Source organism: Colletotrichum paranaense (assembly GCF_030867605.1).
Source record: "Colletotrichum paranaense strain IMI 384185 chromosome Unknown Scaffold_4.1, whole genome shotgun sequence".
In the NCBI taxonomy this organism is placed as follows: Eukaryota; Fungi; Ascomycota; class Sordariomycetes; order Glomerellales; family Glomerellaceae; genus Colletotrichum; species Colletotrichum paranaense.
This window is the reverse complement of record NW_026848962.1, coordinates 2,550,613-2,574,186: the sequence shown is the minus strand read 5'-3', so window position 1 is coordinate 2,574,186 and position 23,574 is coordinate 2,550,613. Positions and strand designations below refer to the sequence as shown.

General features: G+C 54.5%; 7 protein-coding genes across 7 annotated transcripts; 2 read left to right on the top strand and 5 right to left on the bottom strand.

Annotated features, from left to right (window-relative positions):
- Positions 1-871: 871 nt before the first annotated feature.
- On the bottom strand, positions 872-2,582 carry CPAR01_05860 (major facilitator superfamily transporter; the record flags this gene model as incomplete). Its single annotated transcript, XM_060490136.1, has 5 exons — positions 872-1,834; positions 1,882-2,044; positions 2,105-2,310; positions 2,372-2,416; positions 2,475-2,582. The coding sequence occupies 5 exons, from the start codon at positions 2,580-2,582 to the stop codon at positions 872-874; spliced, it is 1,485 nt and encodes a 494-aa protein (XP_060351602.1).
- Positions 2,583-4,389: 1,807 nt separating this feature from the next.
- CPAR01_05859 (uncharacterized protein) lies at positions 4,390-4,848 on the bottom strand (the record flags this gene model as incomplete). Its single annotated transcript, XM_060490135.1, has 1 exon — positions 4,390-4,848. The coding sequence occupies one exon, from the start codon at positions 4,846-4,848 to the stop codon at positions 4,390-4,392; it is 459 nt and encodes a 152-aa protein (XP_060351601.1).
- A 631-nt stretch (positions 4,849-5,479) lies between these two features.
- On the top strand, positions 5,480-7,872 carry CPAR01_05858 (uncharacterized protein; the record flags this gene model as incomplete). The annotated part of the gene is made up of 3 exons (XM_060490134.1): positions 5,480-5,504; positions 5,560-6,302; positions 6,358-7,872. 3 exons carry the CDS (start codon positions 5,480-5,482, stop codon positions 7,870-7,872), a joined length of 2,283 nt encoding a protein of 760 aa, XP_060351600.1.
- Positions 7,873-8,162: 290 nt separating this feature from the next.
- Positions 8,163-9,989, bottom strand: CPAR01_05857 (F-box domain-containing protein; the record flags this gene model as incomplete). The annotated part of the gene is made up of 1 exon (XM_060490133.1): positions 8,163-9,989. One exon carries the CDS (start codon positions 9,987-9,989, stop codon positions 8,163-8,165), a length of 1,827 nt encoding a protein of 608 aa, XP_060351599.1.
- A 2,028-nt stretch (positions 9,990-12,017) lies between these two features.
- Positions 12,018-13,103, top strand: CPAR01_05856 (D-isomer specific 2-hydroxyacid dehydrogenase; the record flags this gene model as incomplete). The annotated part of the gene is made up of 1 exon (XM_060490132.1): positions 12,018-13,103. One exon carries the CDS (start codon positions 12,018-12,020, stop codon positions 13,101-13,103), a length of 1,086 nt encoding a protein of 361 aa, XP_060351598.1.
- A 492-nt stretch (positions 13,104-13,595) lies between these two features.
- CPAR01_05855 (major facilitator superfamily transporter) lies at positions 13,596-15,413 on the bottom strand (the record flags this gene model as incomplete). The annotated part of the gene is made up of 1 exon (XM_060490131.1): positions 13,596-15,413. The coding sequence occupies one exon, from the start codon at positions 15,411-15,413 to the stop codon at positions 13,596-13,598; it is 1,818 nt and encodes a 605-aa protein (XP_060351597.1).
- A 4,367-nt stretch (positions 15,414-19,780) lies between these two features.
- CPAR01_05854 (uncharacterized protein) lies at positions 19,781-22,508 on the bottom strand (the record flags this gene model as incomplete). Its single annotated transcript, XM_060490130.1, has 3 exons — positions 19,781-19,970; positions 20,028-22,171; positions 22,224-22,508. The coding sequence occupies 3 exons, from the start codon at positions 22,506-22,508 to the stop codon at positions 19,781-19,783; spliced, it is 2,619 nt and encodes an 872-aa protein (XP_060351596.1).
- Between the last annotated feature and the right edge of the window lie 1,066 nt (positions 22,509-23,574).

Sequence of the window (23,574 nt, the reverse complement as noted above, 5' to 3'; positions counted from 1 at the left end):
GCTTCACAGACTCCTCAGTATCTTGTCGCCAACCTCCCTTCTACCTACCCAGGCACCGTTTGGAGGCAAAACAAGGTCCGTCGTGTAGCCGCGCAATCGAGCTCCATGGCACAATCCAGATTGAGAAGTTTGCGCGCGCGTGGAAAGAGCCATTCCAAGTGCCTACGTGACGTGTAGCAGCGTCACAGACCCAATGAATGTATTTTCCAACTTTTGAGACGGTCGAGCTATGGTGGTAGGAGGCACGACACGCCGCCGTATTGGAAGGTTTGTGGCGATGTGCTGTAATGTCTTAAATGTTGTCAGGTTCGGTGGTCCATCAACGGTCAACCGTCCCGACTGCAACATGGGTCCGGCGTCTTCAGAAATGTTACCAGGTGAAAGATTAGAAGATGGGGATCATAAAAATTGCTGTTTCGAGCAAAATGCAAAAGGTTTGGGCCCTAACCAGGATTCGAACCTGGGACCTCTCCCAGACGTGTCGCTAAGACCCTAAGGGAGAATCATACCGCTAGACCATCAGGGCGGTGGAACAGATCTGGGATCTGGTTCGTGACTTCTCGGCTCAGTTTGGGACTTATACATGGTCATAGCCTCTCAGAGGGATGAGTTTCCATTACATCTGGTACAAGAAGCCTTTGGCTTGAATGACAAGAGCTTGCGTGGCAATCATAGCAGACGGCAATTCTTAGTTGACTAAGAGGTGTGAGATTTCGCATCGATAGAGACACGTCGGCTATTACATCAGTGCATCTCTTTGGCCACAAGACATTTCCCCCAGTGCAAGTATCATCCATTCTCCTGAGAGGTTGTTCATGACATCAAGTCTAAGTAAATAGACAAGGTCTTGTTGAAATTTCAGTCCCGTGCATTACAAGGTGTACTGGAAGTCTGGCCTCTTGTCACCGAGCGCCTCAATCTCCTTCTCAGATTTATTCTCAACCCAGTGATCTCTCTTCCCCTGCCTCCTCTTCTTATTCTCGATCCTGAGCAAAGTGGTCATGAGAGCACTGCCGCCACACAAGAAAATGGACATGTACGCCAACACAACGCCATGACCCTCTGGGAACCGAGGGCCGTGGAAGTAAATGTTGGAGCTGACGATACCATTCAAGTTCCCCCATCCAATCACAAAGCCCAGTACCACGCCGCGCTTGTAGACGCCCTCATTGTTGTTGGCGACCCAGGTGATGGTGTTGGCGATGCATGGGTAGATGCCGAGAGCTCCGAGAAAGGTGCCTGCGTATTTGACTTGGGCGCTCTCGGTAGCGATGAGCATACAGAAGCCTACCATGCCGATGAGGCTGACTCCAATGTTGCATAGACCACGCTGTTTCGTCCTGTCCGCCACATATCCGATAAAGATGGTGAAAATCGCCGCCGCAGCATAAGGCGGGACCGTCATCAGCTGCGATCGTACGATACTCGTATTCCACCCAAGTTCGTTGACGATGGTGGGCAAGAACAGACTAAAAGCGTAAAGCGGCATGTCGCAGCCCATGTAGATGACCATGCCCAGCCACATCTTCCAGTCTTTGACGGCCTGCCAGAAGAACGTCATCTTGAACTCCTCGTGGTTGGCAGAGGCCTGCTGGTCCATCTTTAGACGTCGGATGACGCGGGCCCGATCGTCGTCGGAAAGGAACTTAGCCTCGTCGGGGAAGTCGTGGACCATCCAGAAGGAGGCGACGCCGAAGACCACGGTGAGGAGGCCTTCGAGGATAAAGATCCATGCCCAGCCCGGGCGGCCGCCGACGCCGGCCATTTGCTCGATGCCTGCTGCGAGGGCGCCACCGAATGAGCCCGAGATGGCTGCAGCTGAGAAGAAGATGGCCTGGACAGGTAAGCTTGGAGGGACGTCTAGTTGAGCTGAGAACTTACAGCGCGGATGCCAAATTCTGATCTCTTGTACCAACATGATAGGTAGTAGTTAACGCCCGGGAAAAGCCCAGCCTCGGTAAGGCCCAAGAACCAGCGCGCGGCCATCAACCCACTCCAGTTGTGTACGAATCCCATGCCCGTCATTGATGCCCCCCAGAGAATCCTGTACTGGGTCAGCACACCATGCCAGATAAAGACTGGAACTAGGCTGTCCTTTGCTCACATGATGATGGGAATGAAGATTGACGGTCGCAATTTCTTGAGCAGAATGTTCGTCAAGGGCTCGAACACCGCATACGAGACGAAGAAAATTGTGAGCGACGAGTTGTACATGGAACTCGTCAGGCCCAGGTCTTTGTTCAAACCGGCGATTTTCGCATTTCCAATGTTGGTTCTATCAAGGAAAGCTAAGAGGTAAAGGATGCATAGCTGCGCCGGCGTCAGTTAAATGCACTTATGCCCGCAGGACATGAGCATGCATGATACGTACCCATGGAATCAGGATCCAGTCGAGCCTCCTGACTAACTTTCGCTCCTGCAATGTGTAGGTCAGTTTACTGGGCGTTTGATTGGACACGAAGGGCATGACATACGACTTCAAGCCTCTCTTCTTCACTGAGGTGCGCGTCAGGGTCACGCGGAATATCCTGCGTGCCTTGGTCTGATGTATGGGAGGCCGCAGCCTTCTCCGTGTCGCTCATCGTGGTGGGGTGTATCTGGAGCCGATATCAAAGTTTGGTTTCGGCCGCGTTTGAGACGAAAAAAGAGAAAAGCCTCGCAATAGAAGGCTCAGATTTTGAGAACAGACGTAGTCAGATGTGGGGGGGAAGGCTGAGTAAATGCTGGCTCGGGTGGCGGACGAATGAGTTTGGGGTGGTAATTAAGATGCTTGACGGAAGCCAAACCAGATCGGCGGGAGACCTGGTCAAATATAAACTAAGGAGACCTGCCCGCGACGGCGGGAGGTGGGGAACGTAAGAGCAACCCTCCCCCATCACCGGCAGACGACCTTCGGGATACACTCGGCAATGGAACCTTCTCTGTGACTGGTAGCCAAACCGCTGCAGCGGAACAAGTGGCTTATCTCTAGTAGCCATTGGGGGCTCCACGTTTGACGTGGAACAGAGACCTCGGTCAAGAGATGTTGATGCGCCGCTTTCGAGCGGCGTGATGAATCTGACAGAATACAATGCTAGGGTCTCCAGTACCGATTAGACCGCGTGGTTATCCTGCAGGACTAAGACCAGGAACGCGGGCGGCGACGTCAATAATAAAGGGATGAACCTCAGCAGCAGTATCTGCTTCTCGAAGGATGCGAGGGAAGCCAAGGGGAAGACACCGGAGACACGCGCGCATCGGTTGATTTCTCTGACGTGTCTTAGCCTTGCGAACTCCAGTCCATGACCACGAACAGGTATTCACCATGGACCGGAATCCTGAGACCCATGGTGGCTTGCGAGGTAGTCTAGAATCGTTGGGTTCACAGCATATTCTGACTCCATGCTTGAGGAAGTCACAGGTAGATGGGAGAGAGGGCGCATCTCATCCGCATCGAATGCTTTTCCCGACAAGGTGAGAGCTTGCCAGTGGAGCTAGTTGACAACATTGTATGAGCCGGGGGCTCCATCCGAGACTCCATCTGCCCGTGGGGAGAGTCTGGGGAGGGGGGTTCTACCCGTCGAGACTAAGAAGAGAGGGGGAATCTAACGGTCATCGGTCCGCGTAGGCAAGCAAAGACTAGCTTATCTCCGGCGTGACCCCGCGGTTGCAAGCTCAGTCACTCGACCACAACAAGCATTGATCTGCGTCCTAGGCGCTCTAGCATTGGGGCCGGCTGATGCCGGGCAAGCTTGATTTGACGGCCGACACTTCGAACGGAAAAGAAGTACCGCTGGATCTGCAGTAAGCTCGGTCAATAGCAACTGGTTGACGGTTCCCCAGGATGATGCCAGCCACTGTGCCCTTCCTGCTAGTCTTAGTGGGACGGGGAACGGGCTGGGTCGTTGTGCACGTATTTGAAATACACCCACGTGAGGACAAGGGTGACGCCGTTGCTCAAGATCTGTGCAGTAGTCGCACGAACACCGCCGAGTGGCACAAGAAACACCGTATGGCGAGGTTGGATGGCCAATAATGCAGCCTGCTCGGTTGAGCTGGTCTTTCTGTGCGACTTAGATGTAATGCAGATGTCCGCCCCACAGATAAGTCTTTGATAATCAGAATAGGCAGGTCCATGACTACAATGGACTGACGTGCGACCACGGGCATGATTCAAGCATATCGCCGGTTCGAAGAACGACGTTACTTGGGGGTTCGTCAACAGATGGGCCCAAAGATGCTGGCCGCATTTGCGCCGTTGAACATCCCCGGGATGGTAGGTCTTGTCCCGGCTTGGCATGCTGCAGCACCATGGTCCCTGGCAGTCAATGCTAGTAATCATGATGGGTCATTGGGCGGATCGATGATCAGTCGGTGCTGAATATTCATCCGAAGATGAGTGGACAGAGGCTAGGTATTTGGTGCCATCCGAAGTTCTGAATAAACGTAGGTAGGCCCACTGACTGCACGAAGCCGAAGAGATATCCATGTCGGTGCGGCGTCTGGTCCCGAACCGGCCGTAACGGGTCCCGACGCCCTGGCTTGGCAATCCGCGCCCGGGGCCAGGCTGGCGGTAAGGAGGGCCCGTAGCTCGGGACATGGCAGAAAGCCGTCGATAATTCCCTGTCGCAAGCCGACTGGCCGTCGTTGGGCCGCTCCGACCATCAGGTGTCTCGAATAGTCCCTGCTTTCATGTTCCAAGCTTTCGGGGCGGGAGCTTGCCTCAGAGTCCATTGACTGAATGGTTCTCTTCAGACTTCGGGAGCTTGCGGATAGCTGGACTTCCAGGCTCGGCGTCCTGGACTTGTTCGACAATTGACATTGGTCGAACTCAACCTGCCCGGAACAAGACACGAAGGCTTCCAGCATGGCTGGCATTCTGGCGGTGCTGGAGCTGACGATGCATGCCCACACGGTATTGCTTGTCAACTGCGGACGTTTCGTGCATCAACTGCATTGCATAGATGGCGGACGTGTCGCAGCATTTTGTAACTAATGAGACAATGAAATTTTATGATGACATATTGGCGTGCGGGCGATGCTTAGACCGCGAGCTGCAGTGGATGCGATGATGGAGCATGGAGAAAGAGGGTTGGGAGATGGTGATGACAGAGGCCAGTGGAGTGGACGGGAGTTGCCAGCCGGCAAAACGTCATGCCGGCTGGCGCTAAACAAGACCAACCCAGCTGAGTCATCGCGGATAGCGCCGGCGTCGATCGGCGACAAGCCCCACCATTGCCGCTAATCCCCGACTGCGACGATGGCGCTTTCGGCGGTGGCTTCTGACGTGAGAACTTCATCTCTCAGGCGATGAGAGGTTGCAGTGCTCACCGTCACATGTTCCCGTCTTCAAGGGAGGCTATATACGATACCCTTCCCCCAATTCATCCCGAGTTCGACTTCCTAACCCACCCAACAGGGGTTTGATTCTGTCAGTGAGGGGCAATTCACTCACACACTCTCAAACACCCCACCATCCCCTGCGTTGAGACCCATCACCATGGCCAAACGTGTATGCATCGTCGGTAAGGACCACCTTCTCTCTCACGCCTGAGTCTTTGCTAACATCATAGTGTCAAGGCGCCGGCCCCTCCGGCCTCGTCGCCGCAAAGACTCTCCTCCACAACGCACCAAAGGACGCCTTTGACGTGACAATCTTTGACGCCCAACGGCGCATCGGCGGCTTATGGCCCACGCGCCGCGACGATGTCGACGGCCTCGTCCACCCTCTCATGCTCGCCAACCAGAGCAAGCACACCGTGCAGTTCAGCGACCTCGCCTGGGCCCCTGAGGACCCGGACTTCCCGCGTGCCTGGATGGTTGGCCGGTACCTGGAACGCTACATCGAGCGCTACCTCAAGGGCACTGATGCTGCCGCTGCAGCAACCTTGAAGCTCGGCCACCGTGTCGTCGAAACGAAGCTCTCTTCCAAAGACGGCTCATGGACCGTCACCGTCGAGAGCGAGGCTGGCGGAAGGGAGACGAGCGTGTTTGATCACCTGCTTGTGTCTTCCGGCTTCTTTGGCAAGCCCATTGTGCCAGACGTCGTCTCTGGCGGTGCCGGTACGGATATCCCCGTGGTGCACAGCAGCAAGTACCGGGATCTACAGACCCTGTTCCCGGACGGCGTCAAGAACGGCGGCAAGATTCTAGTCGTGGGAGGGCAGATGTCTGGCGTCGAGATCGCGGGGACCATCGCCACGCACATTTCCTGCGCCATCAACGCACCGGACCTGAACCCCGTGCCGAACTCGGAGAAGCTTACAGTCGAGCATCTCACCCAGCGTCCGACGTGGGTATTTCCACTCCACACCACGCCAAAGGTATGCCCCATCTTCCAGACACGGAGAGACTCGGCTTGCTGACACAAAGCTCAAGCCCGGCGCGAAAGCAGCCCCCTTCCTACCCCTAGACTTCCCATCCTACAACCTCAGCAACCGCCCACACCCCCTCGAGAACAGCCAAGGCCACATCACCCCAGACGCCGCACGCCTAACCCACGGCATCTACACAACCTCCCTAGGCCAAGACCAATCCGACTTCTCCCCCTCCGTCGCCGTGACGTCCAAACACCACTCGGACCCGGCCTACCTCGCCGTCTCGGAGAACTACATGGAATTCGTCCGCGCCGGCCTCATCAACATCACAACCGGCAAACTCGACTCCGTCACCGGCACAACCGCAAAAATCACGAATCCTTCCTCCTCCTCCTCCTCCTCCGCCGCCACTCCGGAAATCGAGAACGTCGCAGCCGTCATCCTCGCAACGGGCTTCGACCCCTCCCCCTGCCTCTCCTTCCTCCCCTCCTCCGTCCTCACAACCCTAAACCACTCCCACTCCCACCCCTCTCTCCCCCTCGCCCTCGCCTTCCACGGAACCCACGTCAAAGACCTCCCGACCCTTGGCTTCGTAGGCTTCTACCGGTCCCCCTACTGGGGCGTAATGGAAATGCAAGCCCGTTTCTTCTCCGCCCTCTGGACGTCCTCCCCTTCCACACGCCCGCCGGCCCTCACCGAAGCCCTCCTAGACGACGCCTCAGACTGGCGCACCGTCTCCCTCCGCAACGACCCCCGCGCCTCCCAGTTCCCAATGGGCGACTACGCCTACCTAATGCAACAATTCTCCCTCGCCCTCTCCATCCCCATCTCCCCGCCCGCGAGCCCCCTAACCCCGGCCCTCCCCCACAACAACAAACCAATGGACATACTCACCCCAGCACGCTACCTCTCCCCACTCGCCTCCGAATCCGCAAAATCCGAAGCCGAGAAGTCTCTAGCACAAACAAACGACACAGCAATCGCAGGCCTAACCACATCCCGCTTCGTGCCCCGCGCCGTCTTCCGCAGCTTACTGGGAACATGGAAGCTGGAACGCGATCTCACGAGCAGATTACCGAGCCACCCAAGCGGCCACTTCAGCGGGACAGCACAATTCCTCCTCCGCAACAAGACCGCCGACGGCCTGAAATGCGCCTCCGGACCCGCCTCCGCTGATGAAACCCCAGACGCCAACGACGACGGCGCCCTGGCGACAGAATACCTCTATATCGAAGACGGCGAATTCCGCGCCTCAAACGGCCTCGTCTTCCGCGCGACCCGCCGCTACGTCTGGCGCTACGACGAAAAGAAAGACACAATCAGCGTCTGGTTCGCAAAAGTCAACGAGCCGAAGCGGGCAGATTACCTCTTCCACGAGATCGAGTTCGAAGGACCGCCACAAGATGACCAGAAGAACCCCTGGCAGGCAAAGGCTGGGCACCTTTGCATTGATGATTATTATGACGTAAAGTACGACTTCGCCTTCAAGGCTGTCAACCTCGAGGAGTGGAATATCAAGTATACTGTCAACGGGCCACAAAAGGATTACACGATACATGGCATCTATAGACGCTAGAAAGATCAATGACTAGAAGACGGATGAAGCGAAATCTTACATCTCAGGCTTTGAGAATCTAATCATTTCTATAAGTAATGCTTTTCTATTTCCTGCAATCGTGCATCACTCGCTATAGGCCAGCATTGCTGAAACCAGCATAGCCCAGTGTGCAGTCTCGCTATTGCACAACTGCAAAGATAACATTTTCCATCCTCGCCACTGTAAATGCATCAGTATCGCTCACCAGGATGTCAGCGTTTCTCCTGTGCCGCCTAATAGTTCATCGTCAGTGACCAATCCTAGCCCGCCTACAACATCGTCAAATCCCCATCGCCGTCCACCTTTCGCATGCTTCCGTCACCCAAGATTGCATGCCTTCGCACGAGCTTGGTGTTTCCCGTGTTCAATGCCCAGCAACGAGCCAAGCCCTCTCTTCCAAATGCCCAGATCATCATATCAGGGCCTAATCCCATCGAAAGGTTGACGATGCCGGAGCAAACGGCAACGACTTGGCCGTAGACATCAATTGGAAACTTTGGCCTTGGGTTCTGGTTGTCCTTGCTGTTCAATCCGCCGTTCTTGGCTTTGAGAAATTGTTGAACTGTATGCTGCAATGTCGGCCACCAATGAGCCCATTGATGTTCCCCTTGGCTGTCGACCAAACTCAGGAGGCTGTTAGTGTTTGAGAGATCTCGGAACATATCTGGTGGGATGGTGTAGAAAGCGAGAATTTGCTCCCCTGGTTGGAACCTTTCTCCTTCCGTCCACCGTGTTGTTGAGAAAACGGCAGCAATTCTCACACCATGTACCAAGTCCCTCCCAACGGCATACATGAGCGGCGCACTTTCGCATGCTGCCGCTGGTGGACAAAATTTCACCTTGGTCACAATGCCAGCCCTCGACCATTTGGAATCATCACAAACCAGGCTCAGGTACCTAGTCTTGGGGTCTGTAAAAAGGATGTGAGACCCGTCGCTCAAGGGCACGGCTCGATAGTTGTCGGCAGTGGATAATCTAGGCCTTGGGAGGACTCTTCCCGTTCTTGTCCACTGGCTTCTTTGATTGGCAAAGGGACCGAGGGAGGCGGACAACTGCTGCTCCATGATGGTATAGACGTTCGAAGCGTCTTCCTCTAGTTCAGACGTCTCAAGTCGTGAGATGATAACCGGGACCTGGGGGGTAAAGTCGATTTCATTGAAGCCAAGACCACCCAATACGTCTTGCAGCGAGCCGGCGTGGCAGTCTGAGATTGACGCGGCGCTGATCAGGCGAAGTTTGCGTCTTGGGTCGTTTGCGTCACCCGGAGGAAGGAAATAGATGTAGTCGCTGGGTGTGGACAAAGCGAAGCGGCGGGCATTTTGCTTTGCACTTCTATCATTGTTATGTATCTCGAGAGCCGAAGAGCTGCCAAAGGCGACGTAAGAACGATGAGGGCAAATGGCGACGGAGCGAGGAGGACAGTCGGCCGTGCCCACGTTGTAGTGTGTGGATTGTAGCTTTGCCTGCAAAGGCAGGGAGTGCGATACTTGCCGGGTGTCACAGTTACACAGTTTGTTTTGGGTTGAGTACTTGATGGGCAATACGGGTAACCCTTGGATTTCGAAGACAAGGCCAAGACGGCCTTGGACGAGCACAGCAACATGGTTGCGTGCCCATGTCGTGTCCATGGCGCAGGCAAGTACAGGAGATCCGCAGGTAATGGCAGTGATAAGTCGAAGTTGGCCCTTGCGACTCTTGCGATAATTCGAGTGCTCCTTCCAAGAAGATATGGGCCATGGACGCGAGAAGCTCTCTTCACACTGGTGATGCAGCTCATAGACCAGGATGGTGCATCCGTGAGTGACCATCAAGTATCGACCGCACATACTTGCGGTGTAGACAATGTTTCGTTCGTCGCTGGTAGATATCGGAGAACCGCCGATGAAGTGCGTCTGGCCGATTTCGACGAAAGCGGGCTTGCTCCCGTTGTGACGCGGGCCGAGAGTGCATTCTCTCGTGAGCCATTTGGACATGACAGACGCTCGACTTGGCACCGGCTTGTCCGTGTTGCTGGAAGCTTGATGGCCAAGTATGCTATTGATGCTCGAGGTCCACCCGCCCCTCGACAACATGCGGCCAAGAATAGTCTCATTCATGCCGGCTAACAACCAGGAGCGGCAGGTGTGCCGTGAGGAATTGAAGTCGCATGGATCCAAGAGCGAGTAGATACCAAGCAATATCTCGATTGGGAGCCTTTGAGAAGCTGGCAGCTGTTGCATCGCGTGATAGCCATGGCCATGGCTGTACAACAGCGGACGCTGGCCGGGCTGGTTCGTCATGGCAGAGTCAAGCCACGGATCTGAGGTCTGAAATGTTGTCGAAGAAAGGATACCTAAAGAGAGTGATAGAGTAGAGACCGGGACAAAGGTTCAGGGCGTACTTCGGGCAATGATAGAAGTCCCTGGAGCTGCTGGTGATGCAAGTGGTGACGTGGGTGATGTTGATGCTGGTCGGGGCTTGATGATTGAAGACGATGTTGTGGTCAAGAAATGAGTTCTCACGAGAACGGGGACTCGCGATTCTGCAAACTCATAAGTAGGATACAAGCCTTATGCACGCCTCTTGCCAGCAGGTGACTAAAAGTTTCTGCAGCTTCCATCTTGTCAGTTGCAGTGAGAAGATGAAGAGATAACGGCAGGTGAGTGCTAGCCGTGTGGGTTGCAGGAAGGCAGAAAAGCAGTTGCCAACGACATCAAAGTGCCTGAAAGAGCAACATCTCCTGATTCAGATACCAGAGTGCTCCTACCAATCCAAAGCTGTCTTCATTAGAGAGAGTCTGGAGAACACAAAAAGCGACAGGATGCATGGCAAAACCGAGAGGGAGGAAAAATCGAGGAATCGAGCGAGCTGAGCCTTCAAGAATGAGCCAGCCCTTGGGGGATGTCAACAACCGGTCGGTTAGCTCAGTTGGTTAGAGCGTGGTACTAATATTTCACCTGAAATGTTGTGTAATGCCAAGGCCGGGAGTTCAAGCCTCCCACTGATCATTCTTTTGCTTTTTGATCGAGATAATTCGTACAAAACACCCTTTACGTGCCCATCTTATTATTGAAGAGATCCTTTTCGCGATTTTCGTGAGTTTCTTGTTCAAAAACGTTGTTGTGGTGGTAGCTTTGTGCGACTCTCGGATCTACACTCATTTGCTGACTCATTCAGTACCTCGAGCGTGTCTGTGGACCTGAGAGGGTGCGTTCATGCAGTTGAAGACCCAGCCCGGAAAAGCATTGAAGGTGAAGAGACCGATTGTTTTTATGGTTGGTTTTCCAACATGCATGAGTGAAGATGAATCTGAGTATTCTCAAATTCGTAGTGTCTCGAGTCCTCAACCGTGAAGCTTGTGATGTCGATGAAAACGCTCAAATGCGACTGAAGAATTACTGGGGCTCCCCTGAAGATCCAGGGCAGGGCGCCTGACAGTTCCTCTGACAGGACCGGACCCAGTGGGGTTGTAATTCTGCTTTCGGTTAGCGAGATGCCCAGAGCTCCCGACCTGGCAGAAAAGCATTCGTGGATGGCGGGGTAGCTCTGGGCGCAAGCGAATGGCATTCACCACGCAGTCAAGCTTAAAAAAAGAGTAGCAGCTGCAGTTGGGGGTTCATCCACGTCATCTGGCAGAGTTCAGCTGGAAACTGATTTTGAGCGCCGGATTGGGCAACCACAGAAAGATGCTGACGCAGATTTTGCCATTGACACTGACATGGAGGAGGAAAGAACATGGGCACTGCACTTGCTGCTCCCAATGCGGCATGAGACAAGATGTACCTTTGAATAGGTAGGTACCTTAAGGGAGCTAAGGGAAGAGAAGGTAGGAGGGAGAAATGAGGAAGGAGGAAGGAGGCAAGGCCCGTCTGCGGGCAGCCAAGAAGGAGAAGGAGGGAGCTGACGCGCGCCTTTGCTTGGCTTCGTTCCCGACCCTCCTCCTTCTTCTCCTCTGTCTCTGCTCTCCCTCATCTTCATACAAAATCCCCTCAATTCGTACCACCAATTCCGATTAACTTTTCCATCCTGCTCTGCACCCTCTTCTTAGACACCTTTACAGAAGACTCTCCCCAAATACCTACTCAGCCAGCTACTGTCTCTCCACGGCATCAGTCTCTACCCCTCAATTGCGTCCAACCGCCACAATGAAGCTCGCCGTCTTCAGCGCCAAAGCCTATGACAAGAAATACATCAATGCCGCCCACGACGTCAGGAAGGAAGAGTTCAAGAAGCATAACGAGAAGCTCGTCGACGACAACACTGACTTTGGCATCATCTACCACGACTTCTCCCTCTCCACCGAGACCGTCTCGCTCGTCAAAGATGTCGATGCCGTCTGCGTATTTGTAAACGACTCCCTCACCGCCGACGTCGTCGAGGAGCTCCACAAGGCCGGCTGCAGAGCCATCCTCCTTCGCTGCGCAGGCTTCAACAACGTCGACCTTAAGACTGCCGAAAAGTTGGGCATCTTCGTTGCCAATGTCCCTTCCTACTCCCCCGAGGCTGTAGCCGAGTTCGCCGTCGCCCTGCTTCAATCCCTCAACCGACGCACCCACCGAGCCTACAACCGAACCCGCGAGGGCAACTTTAACCTCGATGGCCTTCTCGGCAAGACTGTACATGGCAAGACGGTGGGCATCATTGGCACCGGCAGGATTGGCGTTTCCATGGCCCGCATCATGAAGGGCTTCGGCTGCACACTGTACGCCTTTGACCCCTACGAGTCAGACGCCTTCAAGGAGCTCGGCGAGTACCTGCCTCTGGAGGAGCTCCTTCCCAAGTGCGACTTCATCAGTTTGCACTGCCCTCTGATGGAAAAGACGAAGCATATCATCAACGAAAAGACGCTGAAGCAGATGAAGCCTGGCGCTATGCTCATCAACACATCTCGTGGCGGTCTCGTCGATACCAAATCTGTCGTTCACGCCCTCAAGACTAAGCATCTTGGCGGTCTGGCCCTGGACGTATACGAAGGCGAGGGGGATCTCTTCTACAATGACCACTCTGGTCATATTATCGACGACGACTTGCTGACCCGTTTGATGACCTTCCCCAACGTCCTCATCTGTGGCCACCAAGGTTTCTTCACCGAAGAAGCGCTGCAGGAGATCTCCGAGTGCACATTCCGCAACCTCGAAGACTTTATGCTGGGACGCAAGTGCGACAACTCTTTGGTCAAGGAAGAGTTTTTAATGTCTCGCAGAGAGTCTCTCCCGGTGCGTATTGTCTGAGGTTAGGAGAACCCTGCTGGCGGCTGGTGGGTATGAAACAAAGACCTGTAGATTGGTGAATACCCCTCTCTTCAACTCTTGAGCAAATAGATGGCTACAGATTACGACTTACGAATAGACGATTCCCTACATCCACTGTCGCATCGCTCCTCTCATGCAGATGAAAAGTTTGACGAAGAAAGGATTGATATTTCCAAATGGTTGCATTACCCACATGTGCATGCACTTGAACCCGACTGTTTTAATTTCAATTTTATTTAGGATTATGAACGGCGCCGGCCATTGGGCTTTACATGCGTCTATAGTCTAAATGCCTTTCGCTCCTGGATTCCACTATCCAACGCCAGCCTCCTCTTTACGCCGAATAAACAAAGATTACCATCGAATCCAGGGCCGATAGCCAAGGCGCCAGGAACAAGTCGCTGTGATACAGCAGCTCTCTGGGTGTTTTGCTATGTATCGAGATGTATACATAACGAATATCCGAATCGCTTACGCGGGCTCAAAGGTGCGGGTAGGAGCCAACGCGTTCTTCGGCGGCTTGGCCTTTTCCTCATCGGATCCCGACGTCTCCTCGTCATCACCAGAGTAGGCGTACTTGCTCCTGGCACGGATACGGGCTCCGTAGACCCAGAAGAGGAAGGGAATCGCACAGCACGCGAGACCGAGGAAGGCGAGGAGGGACGATGCCCACTGGTCGCCGAGGCGGTCGTACATTTGCTCGGTGAAGAGGACGACGGCGGCGCCCCAGAAGGAGCGGATGCAGGTCTTTGCGGCGAGGGCGGAGGCGGCTTGGTGCTGGTAGGAGTCGACGAGGTAGTTGTTTGCCGAGTTGTACAAGAAGATGAAGCCGAAGCCGACGGGGAAGCCGCCGAACGCGGGGCCGGCCCAGTGGAGATTTGCGTAGGAGGTCCAGGCGAAGATGAAGAGGCCGATAGGGATGAACCAGCAGCTGAGCATCATGGGGATGAGGCGGGCCTCGGCAGGCGGGTGGCCGTTGTGCTTCGCGACGAGGGTGAGGTAGTGCTTGTTCACCCAAGGGGAACAGGCGGCCGACAAGAGAACGCCGACGGCGAGGGGGATAAACATGAGACCCGTCGAGGAGGCGGAGTAGCCCTTGCGCTTCTGGTAGATGATGGGGAAGGCGACGAAGAACATGTAGAGCAGGCCGTAGAGGACGGACATGTAGATGGAGATGAGGAAGACGATGAGCTCGCCAAAGAGGAGCTGGAAGGGCCGGATGAGGAAGATTCCCAGGCGCTCGCTGAAGGGACGCATGTCGATGTCCTGCTCCGTGACGTGGGTCGCGTCGCCGGTCTCCTTGCGCATCTTCGCGGCGCGGCGGGCGAGGATCGTGGGCGCGTAGGTCTCGGGGACGGTGAAGGAGATGAGGACCCAGACGACGAAGGCCATGATGAGCTGGATCCAGTACAGCCAGCGCCAGCCTGCCGCGTCTGAGAGGAAGCCGCCGACCAAGGGACCGATGGCGGGGCCGATGAAGGGCGCAGCAGAGAAGGCTGCCATCGGGACGCCGCGCTCCTCGTTGCGCCAGAGGTCTGCGAGGGTGCCGCCCACGAGGGTCATGGGCGCGGAGAAGGCGATGCCGTCGATGGCGCGGCAGACAAGCAACGTGGCGAGGTTCTTGGCGACGGCGCAGGGGATGATGAAGATGACGGCGAGAAGGAGGGTGGATGCGTAAATTACCTGGCGGCCGTAGATTTCGGAAAGGGGCGCGAAGGCCATGGGACCGATGCCGAAGCCGATGACGAAGACGGTGATGGAGACGAGGGCGGCTTCCTCTGAGACGTGGAACTCTGCTGCGACACCCTCGATGTCGGCCGTAATTACCGAGGAGCAGAAGGCGACAACGAAGCAGGTCAGGGCGACGACCATTGTGCAGTACCACTTGTATGCCTTGCTCCAGTTCTTCGGGTTCTGGGGGTCGTTAGGGACGAAGGTGACGAGCTTGTAGTCTCCTCGCCCCGCGGGCGCTGCTGAGCCGTTGGCTGCTACGCCGGCTGGGATCTCGCCATTGTGGGTTTCTACGCGGTACTCGTCGAGGTTTGCGTTGGGGGAGAGGGTGCGGTAGGGGAGGTTTACGTCCAGCTCTGGGTCGATTTCCTCCTTTGTCTTTACGGGGTGGAGGACGTTTGAGGCGATGGAGGAGCGGCGGTTCGGGCGGGCGGTGCCGGAGGGAGTGCGGGTGTGGGAGGATACCGAGGCGTATTGGGGTGCTGGTGCGGCACCGTCTGAGTCTGAGGAGGAGCCTGGCGGTAGGGTGTGTGATGATGTTCGTGATGGCTGATCCATCCTTGCGGTTTGGGTGTGTTTGCTTTTGTTGATGTGGTTTGTCTTCAGGGGGTCCCTGGTGGGAAAGGGGGGTCTTGGGAGGGTAGTCTGAAGAGTTGAGGGCTAGGGGGTATGGCCCGGTTTGAACACACGATAATCAAGGAATAGTAAGAAAACCTCCTCGGATGAAAGGGGGGGCATCACCCTGACTTTATACTCGGCCTCATCTTGGGGAGAAGAACCACACACGAAGGGAACTGAGTCACTGTTGGTGTGAGATGAACAAGGTGCCTTGCATCAGGAAGAATACGCACGCCCCCCTCCCCTGCACTCCATTGAATGGGTAAACAACCTGAGAGTAAGGGAACCGGTCGCAATTCGGGCTATGGCTTGGGAATGGGATACTTCGGCGGCGGCATTCGGGGTGGTGCCCCACTTATCTGGATGGACGGAGACCCGCTTTTCCCGTCCGAATCGCCCAACCCGGTTTATCGTCGTGTTCCATTGTTCTCCCTCCTACCCCCTTGTTTTCTCTCAAAATTTGCAAGTAGAGTCGAGTCTGGACGCAGCGATAACAGCATGGTCCGTGAGTCGTTCATGTGAGATTTTCCCTCCTTTTCTTCTTCTTTCTGGTTTGGACGTGCTGAGTACACACGCGTAAAGTTTTCGTGGACCACTTTCTGTGATTATCTTTCCGCCATTCCATTCTTGATGGGGATGTTCCCCACTGCGGAAAGGCGAAGGGGGCGGGGCGTGTGTCAATCAGCAAAACCTGCGAGAACGGAGGGGTGACATTCCAAGCTGCCTAAAGAGAAGAAACATGTGAGAGGTACGAGATAACGTGCTGCCCGTTCGCGCCGCCCTAGCAGATGCAATGGCAAGCTCCCTGCAGCTTTGGGTTTGGCGGCTCTGGTCGAAGAAGGTAATGGACGGCCATCACGGGGAGGCGAGAGCCAAGAAGTCGGGTTTGGAGTGGGGGGCAGAGTAACAAAGTAACAGTTTGTGTGGCCAGCGGGAATAGAGCCTCACCAAAATGTCGGCGGCGCGTTTGACACGAGCGCCGACTGTTGCTTTTTTGGCTTTGCTCTACGGAGGGCGGTACTGGTTCTAGGCGCGCGTGCAGGGGGCTTCTCTGACCTTTCATACTGTAAAGACTGAAGAGACTAAATCAGATTCTGAGGCTATCCCAGGATTGGACTAGAGCGAGAATGTTGGTCTGGTCTGGTCGACGGGCCTTGTTTGGAAAAAGCTCTATTCGAAGTACTTACGGCTGGAAGAACATGCAGCGGGAACGGGTCCAGCAAATCGTCATCGCAATTTCACCCGTAATTCTCATGGGGAAATGTCCACGGCGACCCCGGACTCAACAGCTTTTGAGGGAAAAATAAATGCTATTCCAAGTTAGAGATCTCAGTCAGCCAAAACGAAACCCTCAATACGCTTCTCGTTCTCTTCAAAGGTACACACTTCCTCGCGGCTCTGTCCGGTGACGCAAAAAAGCTGAAGCGGGACGGGTCTGGGAATAAGAGGGAATGACATTTGGGCGGCACTAGAGCGTCTTGGCCTCTGGATGACAGGGGTAGTCCCGGTCCGCCGTCCGCGATTGTGTGGCCTTCCCAGGGCTGAGGAACAGGGGGGAGAAATCTCGGGACGAGCTCGGGGTGTCGTCATACTAAATCAAACTTGAGGCGATCCATACCAAATTTTTCATCTCTGGATTTTTTTCGAGCCATAGCCGAGGACTTGTCAACAATTGAGGCTGCGAATTGTTGATACTTCTATCTGCCAAGGGGTCATCTTCTCTACTTCCTTCCAGGAGACGCCTACTCACGATCTCTCTCCGTCTGAGCCTCGAATAGCTTCATTCATCCTTCCTTATCGGTATTCAGAAGTCAAGAACCACGGGCGTTCGAAGCCTGGGATACAGCTAATTGTATCGGTTGACAAGTTGGTGTTTACCGAAGCACCTTGCGAATTTACGATTCCAGAGCCGAGCTGGGCCCCTTTCGTCCGGGATGCACGGACCGCGTGGATACCCGGCGGGCTTGAAAGTGGGCCCTCCGGCCGGACACACAGTCAGTCACGCAGATGGCTTCCCGAGATTTCGTTGTCATGGAACTTGCCGTTGGGCTTGGCATCTTCTTGAACTCACGAGTTGATCAGCTTGCTACAAACTCCACATCTTTTTTTCTTTGATATTCTTTCGATACGCCTCTGAAGTCTTGATGATTGGGGTCTCGTCAAGGGTAATCAGGCAAGGTACATACTTCAGCTGGGGATGCACCTCTTCACCCTGGACCTTTTGCCAAAATGAACGAAGCCGGTGAGGCTTTGAAGCACGATACCTTCAACGTAGCAATCAAGCATGGACTTCAGCAAGTGGATACCGCTGCAAAAAGGTTTTCTCGAATTCCAAGGATCTCAAGACTCTTAGTGCATGCATTTGATTACGCTTGCAAGATTGTGCTTATTCCCGCCGGACCCAAGTGGGGGGCAGAACTCACTTCTCGACCATCAGGGAGACGAAGCGCAAGCTGCAGCGGACCCATCTACTCCGTACGGATACCTTACCTAAGGTAACCTAAGGTAAGGTAGGTATGCCACGGTATGCGTGCCTCACTCACCACAGTCTTGGCCCCGCGACCTTATCAGCGAGAACCTAAGTCACCTCGGTGTTTGGGCGTATCACCATTCCACCGATAGGCGACTAGGAAGTTCCGAGGTCATGTTGCTGCAGCTGGACTGTTACCACATGGCGGTACCACTAAGTCTTCTCTCCTTGACGAAAGGCCAATAAGAGGGCCCAGCGGGCGTATCTTGAGCAATTCGAAACCTTTTCAACTGGGTGGCAGTCTGACAGATGCCACCGATGTCGCAGAGATCAACAAGTGATGATACAAGAAGAGGCTCCAGAGGCTCCAACGGTTCCAGAACTGACTGCAGGTGGATAAGGGCGTACTGCAGTCTGCAGTGTACCTGTCAAGAGTGGGGTGTAGGAGCCCGCGATGACAGAGCATCTTACGATTCTCCAAGGGGTGCTTCTCCCTGAACGCAGACCTGCGAGATGAACCCGGAATGGTGGGAGTGGGAATAGGGGCAAGCTTAGGTTTCGTTCTAAAAGAGCCTCTTTCTCGTGGTACAGATGGACTACGGTGTGGATGGTACGGGATGCTAACATTTCTTTGAAGATCCTGTGATCTCAACCATTGACGTGGGCTGCACTTTGGCGATTGCTGCCCGATGGACTAGCACCCGGTATCGTGGATCTTATCCCATGATCACCTACCTTACTCATGTGTACGGCTACTAATCTTCAAAGTCAGGTAAACAAAGGTGTAAACAAACGGGTATTAACGAACCGTTGAACCATAACCAGCGCTATCGCGTACTTTGAGCTCACGAGGTAAAGGTCAAAAAAAGAGTGGATCCCATTTCCAAAAAGTCGGAGCTCGCGCCTACGGTTCCCGCGCCCCCATCCGCTCCGGCACACCTCGTGGTCGGCGTTTCCAACCCCTCTATCCCCCGTCCCTAAAGCCGCCAAGCCTTTAAGGAAAAGCTTCCCTCCTGTGATCGTCTCCAGACAGATAGACGGAGTGACGCATTTTGAGCCTTGGCTTTTCGATTATCTACCCTTTGGGCCGTTTGGGAAACAGCGCCGGTCGGTCGGCCACTCGGGTCTCGAGCTCAAGCAGTCAGATCTTGGCTGCCTACCCGTTACCGCTGCCGTTGCCGGTGTCAGAGACAACCAAAGATACGCACACAGACCTCGCGAGGCTTTTACTCTCCACGAGTAGACCGGCCGGTGTGATAGCTCATCTGACATGCAGCCAAGCAGAACCTGTCAATCTCTCTGCCCTCGCCTCCATCTCCGCCGACTGCTCACGACCTCCGACCGCGAACGTAGACCTCCTTGTCATTTTCACGATCCGGAACGGCCAAGCTCCGCTCATCGCGAGGTGGAGGATTGTCGATTTTAGTGGTCGATGATGGCGCTTTGGAAGTCTACGAATGGAGTGTAGCACCAGGGCAAGGATCCACTAAGCTTACCGGCTTCATCACGAGTTTTGCGATTCTGAAAGTATTCCCTGACTGACCATAGCATAAACCCTCGGTGTCTTGGCAAGACCTATAAACCGGGGGGGATTCGTCTTGTGACTTCGACAGTATCACCACATCGATCAGCCTGTCACTGAATCCGTCTGTCTGCATCGTTCATGAATTCTCATTATCTTGATGGAAACACTCAATCACTCCAAACTCCAGTGGTATAGTGCTGTTACCCCCGCTACCCACCCCGGCGTCTCCTAATCATTAATCAATGTTCCCTTATGCACACATGAGAATATCTACAAACGCAGCTGCGAACAGCTAGGCGAAGCTCCTACGCACTAGCGATTATTGCTGTCAGCCTGCTGTCGCCAGATGTGCGTGTCGCCCAGACTCATTGAGCTGTCTGAGGCGGCCGAGGCCGTGTTCTCGGGAGCATTTGGAGTCTCCGTATCCGGGCCGCTCTCTTCGTCGTCGTCCGTGTTATTGTGGACTGGCGGCGGATCCTGGTAGATCCACGGCTCTTCTAGACTGCGGAGAGTTAATGAACAGGAACGAATCGACATGGTTCAACATGGTTCAACATACCGAGAGGTCAAGCTGGGATTCGCAAAGGTCAAGCCCTTTTCTTTATCCTCGTCAATGGTGCTTCCGCGCCTGAGCAAACCTTGCGAGGGTCTCGGCCCCTCAAAGTCTTCGTCAAGTATAGCCGCATCCTCAGGGTCAATCTCAATGCGGATGCTGCGCAGAGATATGTATCGCGTAAGCGGCTCGAAACGACGCTTAAAGTAGAAGCTGTACCAGACCGTAAATGCAATCAGAGGTAAGACAGCAATAGACTGGACAAAGGCAAGCGACAGTGCCATGATACTGGAAAGTATCACCTGCGATACCAACAGACCGAGAATGACGCGGTAACTAATGATTCTCCAGGCGCCGCCGGTCGCATGTTGAGGCTGGTCCATTGCATAGAGAAGTTGGTACTTGTAGGTGAAGTAACCCAAGATGAAGTAGAAGAGGCCAACGGTCAGAATGAGCCAGCCGAATCCCAATGTGCTGTACAACAGGCACAGCATGAAGATGAGCATTGCCGTCGGGAGGTAGAATCCGTAGCTGAACACAGTTGGCTGCATGATTTCGGCAAAGTCCCTGGGGGTTTTGGCGCCCATTCGATAGATCGGGTAGAGGAAGACGCTGCCGACTTGGAGCAGCCGAAAGGGGAAGAGGCCAATACCTTGAAGCATGATGAAGTTGGTGTAGAATATTCCGAGGTCCTGGATCTGCCCGGCAACTTGTCGCGTCAGGGTAGCAGGACTTTTCCAGATATCCTGGATCTGACGAACCAAGTTGGCAACGGTGAAAGCTGCGTTGGAAGTGGCAAAGACAACAAAGATGTTGAAGAAGGTGAAGAAGAAGTTTTTGGAAATGATGGAGAGCTCCACGTCACCCTTGGAGATCATACCTTGCTCGTACGAGAGGTATTCGTAGAGATATGGCACGGCAACGTTCAGCAACGAAACGAGAAGCGTTGGCAAGCCGGTTTCGATCAAGGCACGTAGTGTTGGATATTGGTCGAAAAATCCAACAATGCCAGGGAACCACGTCTGGAAGTTGCGAACGCTTAGCAGACTAGCAATAGACGCAACGATTGTCAACCACAGCACGGAGAGGACGGCGACAAATATCGTAATGATCCATGAACGGAGACGACGAATCCCACGAGGTGCGTACGTGTTGGGCCACATTACATCAGAAGGAGCGGGTGCGGGCTTCGTAAGAAGCTGTCCCGGTCGAGGGTCGATGCGGGCCTGGATTGCCATCTGACAAGCGGCGATCGAGTCCATCGTGACGAAGGCCAGATCGGCCGGGGTGAAGTTCTTCTTTCTCGCCTCGCGGATTCTGTCGTCGAGGCGTCGCAGCTTCTCCTCGTAGTAGTCAAGGGCGTCTATCTTGCGACTCTGAAGTTTGAGCAAGCCATACCATAATCTCACTTTGGGGCGCGGTCTCTCGACGAGTTCGGGGTTGATGTTTTCGTGCCCTAGTAATCCACCATTCTCTCCAGCCTCCTCGTCGACTTCGTCTTCTCGAGGCTCCAAGACTGAGGGCTCGGCCTGGGGGTCGCGGAGGCGCTGGACTGACTTGGGGAGCGCTGCCTGTTTTCCGAGATACACGCTCCAAGTCTCTTCAAGCTGAGCCAAAGCCTGCGCTCTTTGAGCAATGAGCGAGTCGAGCTCCCGCCAGTCGCAGCACAGATTGACATGCTCGACTTCGCCAATTTCTAGCTTTTCGATGAGTTTCTTGATTTTCCCTTCGTCGCGTAGATTTCGAGGAATGCCAGTAAGGCGGAATGTTCTGTCGGTGATTGTTGACTGTGTGCCGAGGTACTCTTGACGAACATGAATGACTCTAAAGGTCGCCTTGTTTAGGACGTAGAGGGTCAAGCCCGTGAAGAAGTAGCCAAACGCCAGCCATGCCCAGATGTAGCTCTTTGCCATGTTGAAACTCTCGTCGTCGCCGTCCGGAGCATCCCAGACCGAGTTTTCGTCGTGTGAATAAACTCCCAGAGCGCGAGTCTCCATCGCGATAGAGGCCGTAGGAGTTTTACTAGGTTTTGGTTTCGTTGGAGGGAAAGTCTCAGGTCCGAGCGAAGCATTGATGGGTAGCATCACGGTATACGCGAAGAAGGCCAGTATAGCCAGAATGCGGATAGCCATTTTGAAGAAGGCAAGAAACTGTTCCCGTCAGATAAGTATGCCGAGTCACGAGTGGTATCTTCGGACTTACGACAAAGGCATCGAGACCGGCAGAGGCGAGGACTTGCTCCTCAGTAACGCGATAAAGTCCCGGAATCCACCCAAAGAAGGTATCCGGCAGTGCGGGCAAACCGATTTTGGGGTCCAGTCTGCGCTTGCGCGCGGCGTATAGGGTCGGCCATCGTGGGCGCAAGAAGCAGAAGGTGGTGAATGCTGTGAGGCCAAGAACCAGGGACAAACCGAGTTGGACCCAAACGTCACGATCGCTCGGTTTGATGGCCTCTGGCGGTTTGTCTTCAAACACCAAATATTCCATCTTGCGTGAAGCAGGTCTCCCCGATTCGGATGCGACTGATGGAGCTGTTGAGTCGCGAGTCGTTGGGTAGAAATTGGTGATGTGTTGGAGAGACTCCAAATCGTGAGGTACGGTAGTGGGTTGAAACAGGTGCTGGGAGCTCCAGGCACGAGGGAGGTCTCCACTTTCATCCGAACCTGTGACGTGATGATGCGTCGGGTGATTGTGGTTCTGGCGGTATTAGATAAGCAACGCCACAGTTTTAATGAGGTGGCTGGGATGAACCAGCGCTCCAGCCACACGAGGGATCGAAGGGCGCAAGTGCACACGCTGTGCCTGCATTCTTCTGCATCAAAATGCACAAAAAGGCCCCTCAAGAGTACGGGGTGTTCCGGCAGCCCTATAAGGCTTTCCTTTTGCTATCCGGCCATGGTCCCAATTGTTCAATGAGAAGAAGAGTACGCAAGGTTGCGGCCGGCACATTGCAGATGCCGAATGAGAGGCCCTACGGCACAGCTTACTTTTTCGGCAAGCCACTTGACCTTAGATTTCATACGCGGTGCTTCAAGATACTCACCCTTTACTGTTCCTTTATCTGCAAGACAATTAGTGACGGCCAAGACGGACGGCTGCTCGGCTGCTCCCTCAAAAGTTTTGGCGATCATCGGCCCCACTGCCGTGGGGTGGGACCTAGGTAGACCGACGCTCTCCCGGCTTATTTCGGCCCTTCCACTCTGTTCACCACCGCTGATCCGAGGGAGATACTTACCTCCGTTCTTGCAGGGGAAGAATTCAGAGCTCATGAAGTGAAGCTGCAGGGCTTACACAGCCACGCGGCGCTCTGTCTAGCTAGTTCTGATGCCCGGTGCTGCAGGCGAGCTGCATTTCGAACGAGCACGCCGAAAAGCTTCACCGTGAGACAGCACAGCCTCAACGAAGAAGCCGTTTGGCGGAGTTTTCCATGCTATCTCTGTTCCACGGGCAGAGTATTTGGCAGCAATTACCAAGTGCTCGGACGACCAAAAGTTGAGATGGATGGGAATTTCCGCCTCAAAATTCCACAGGTTTCAATGCGTTCCTGGTGAAA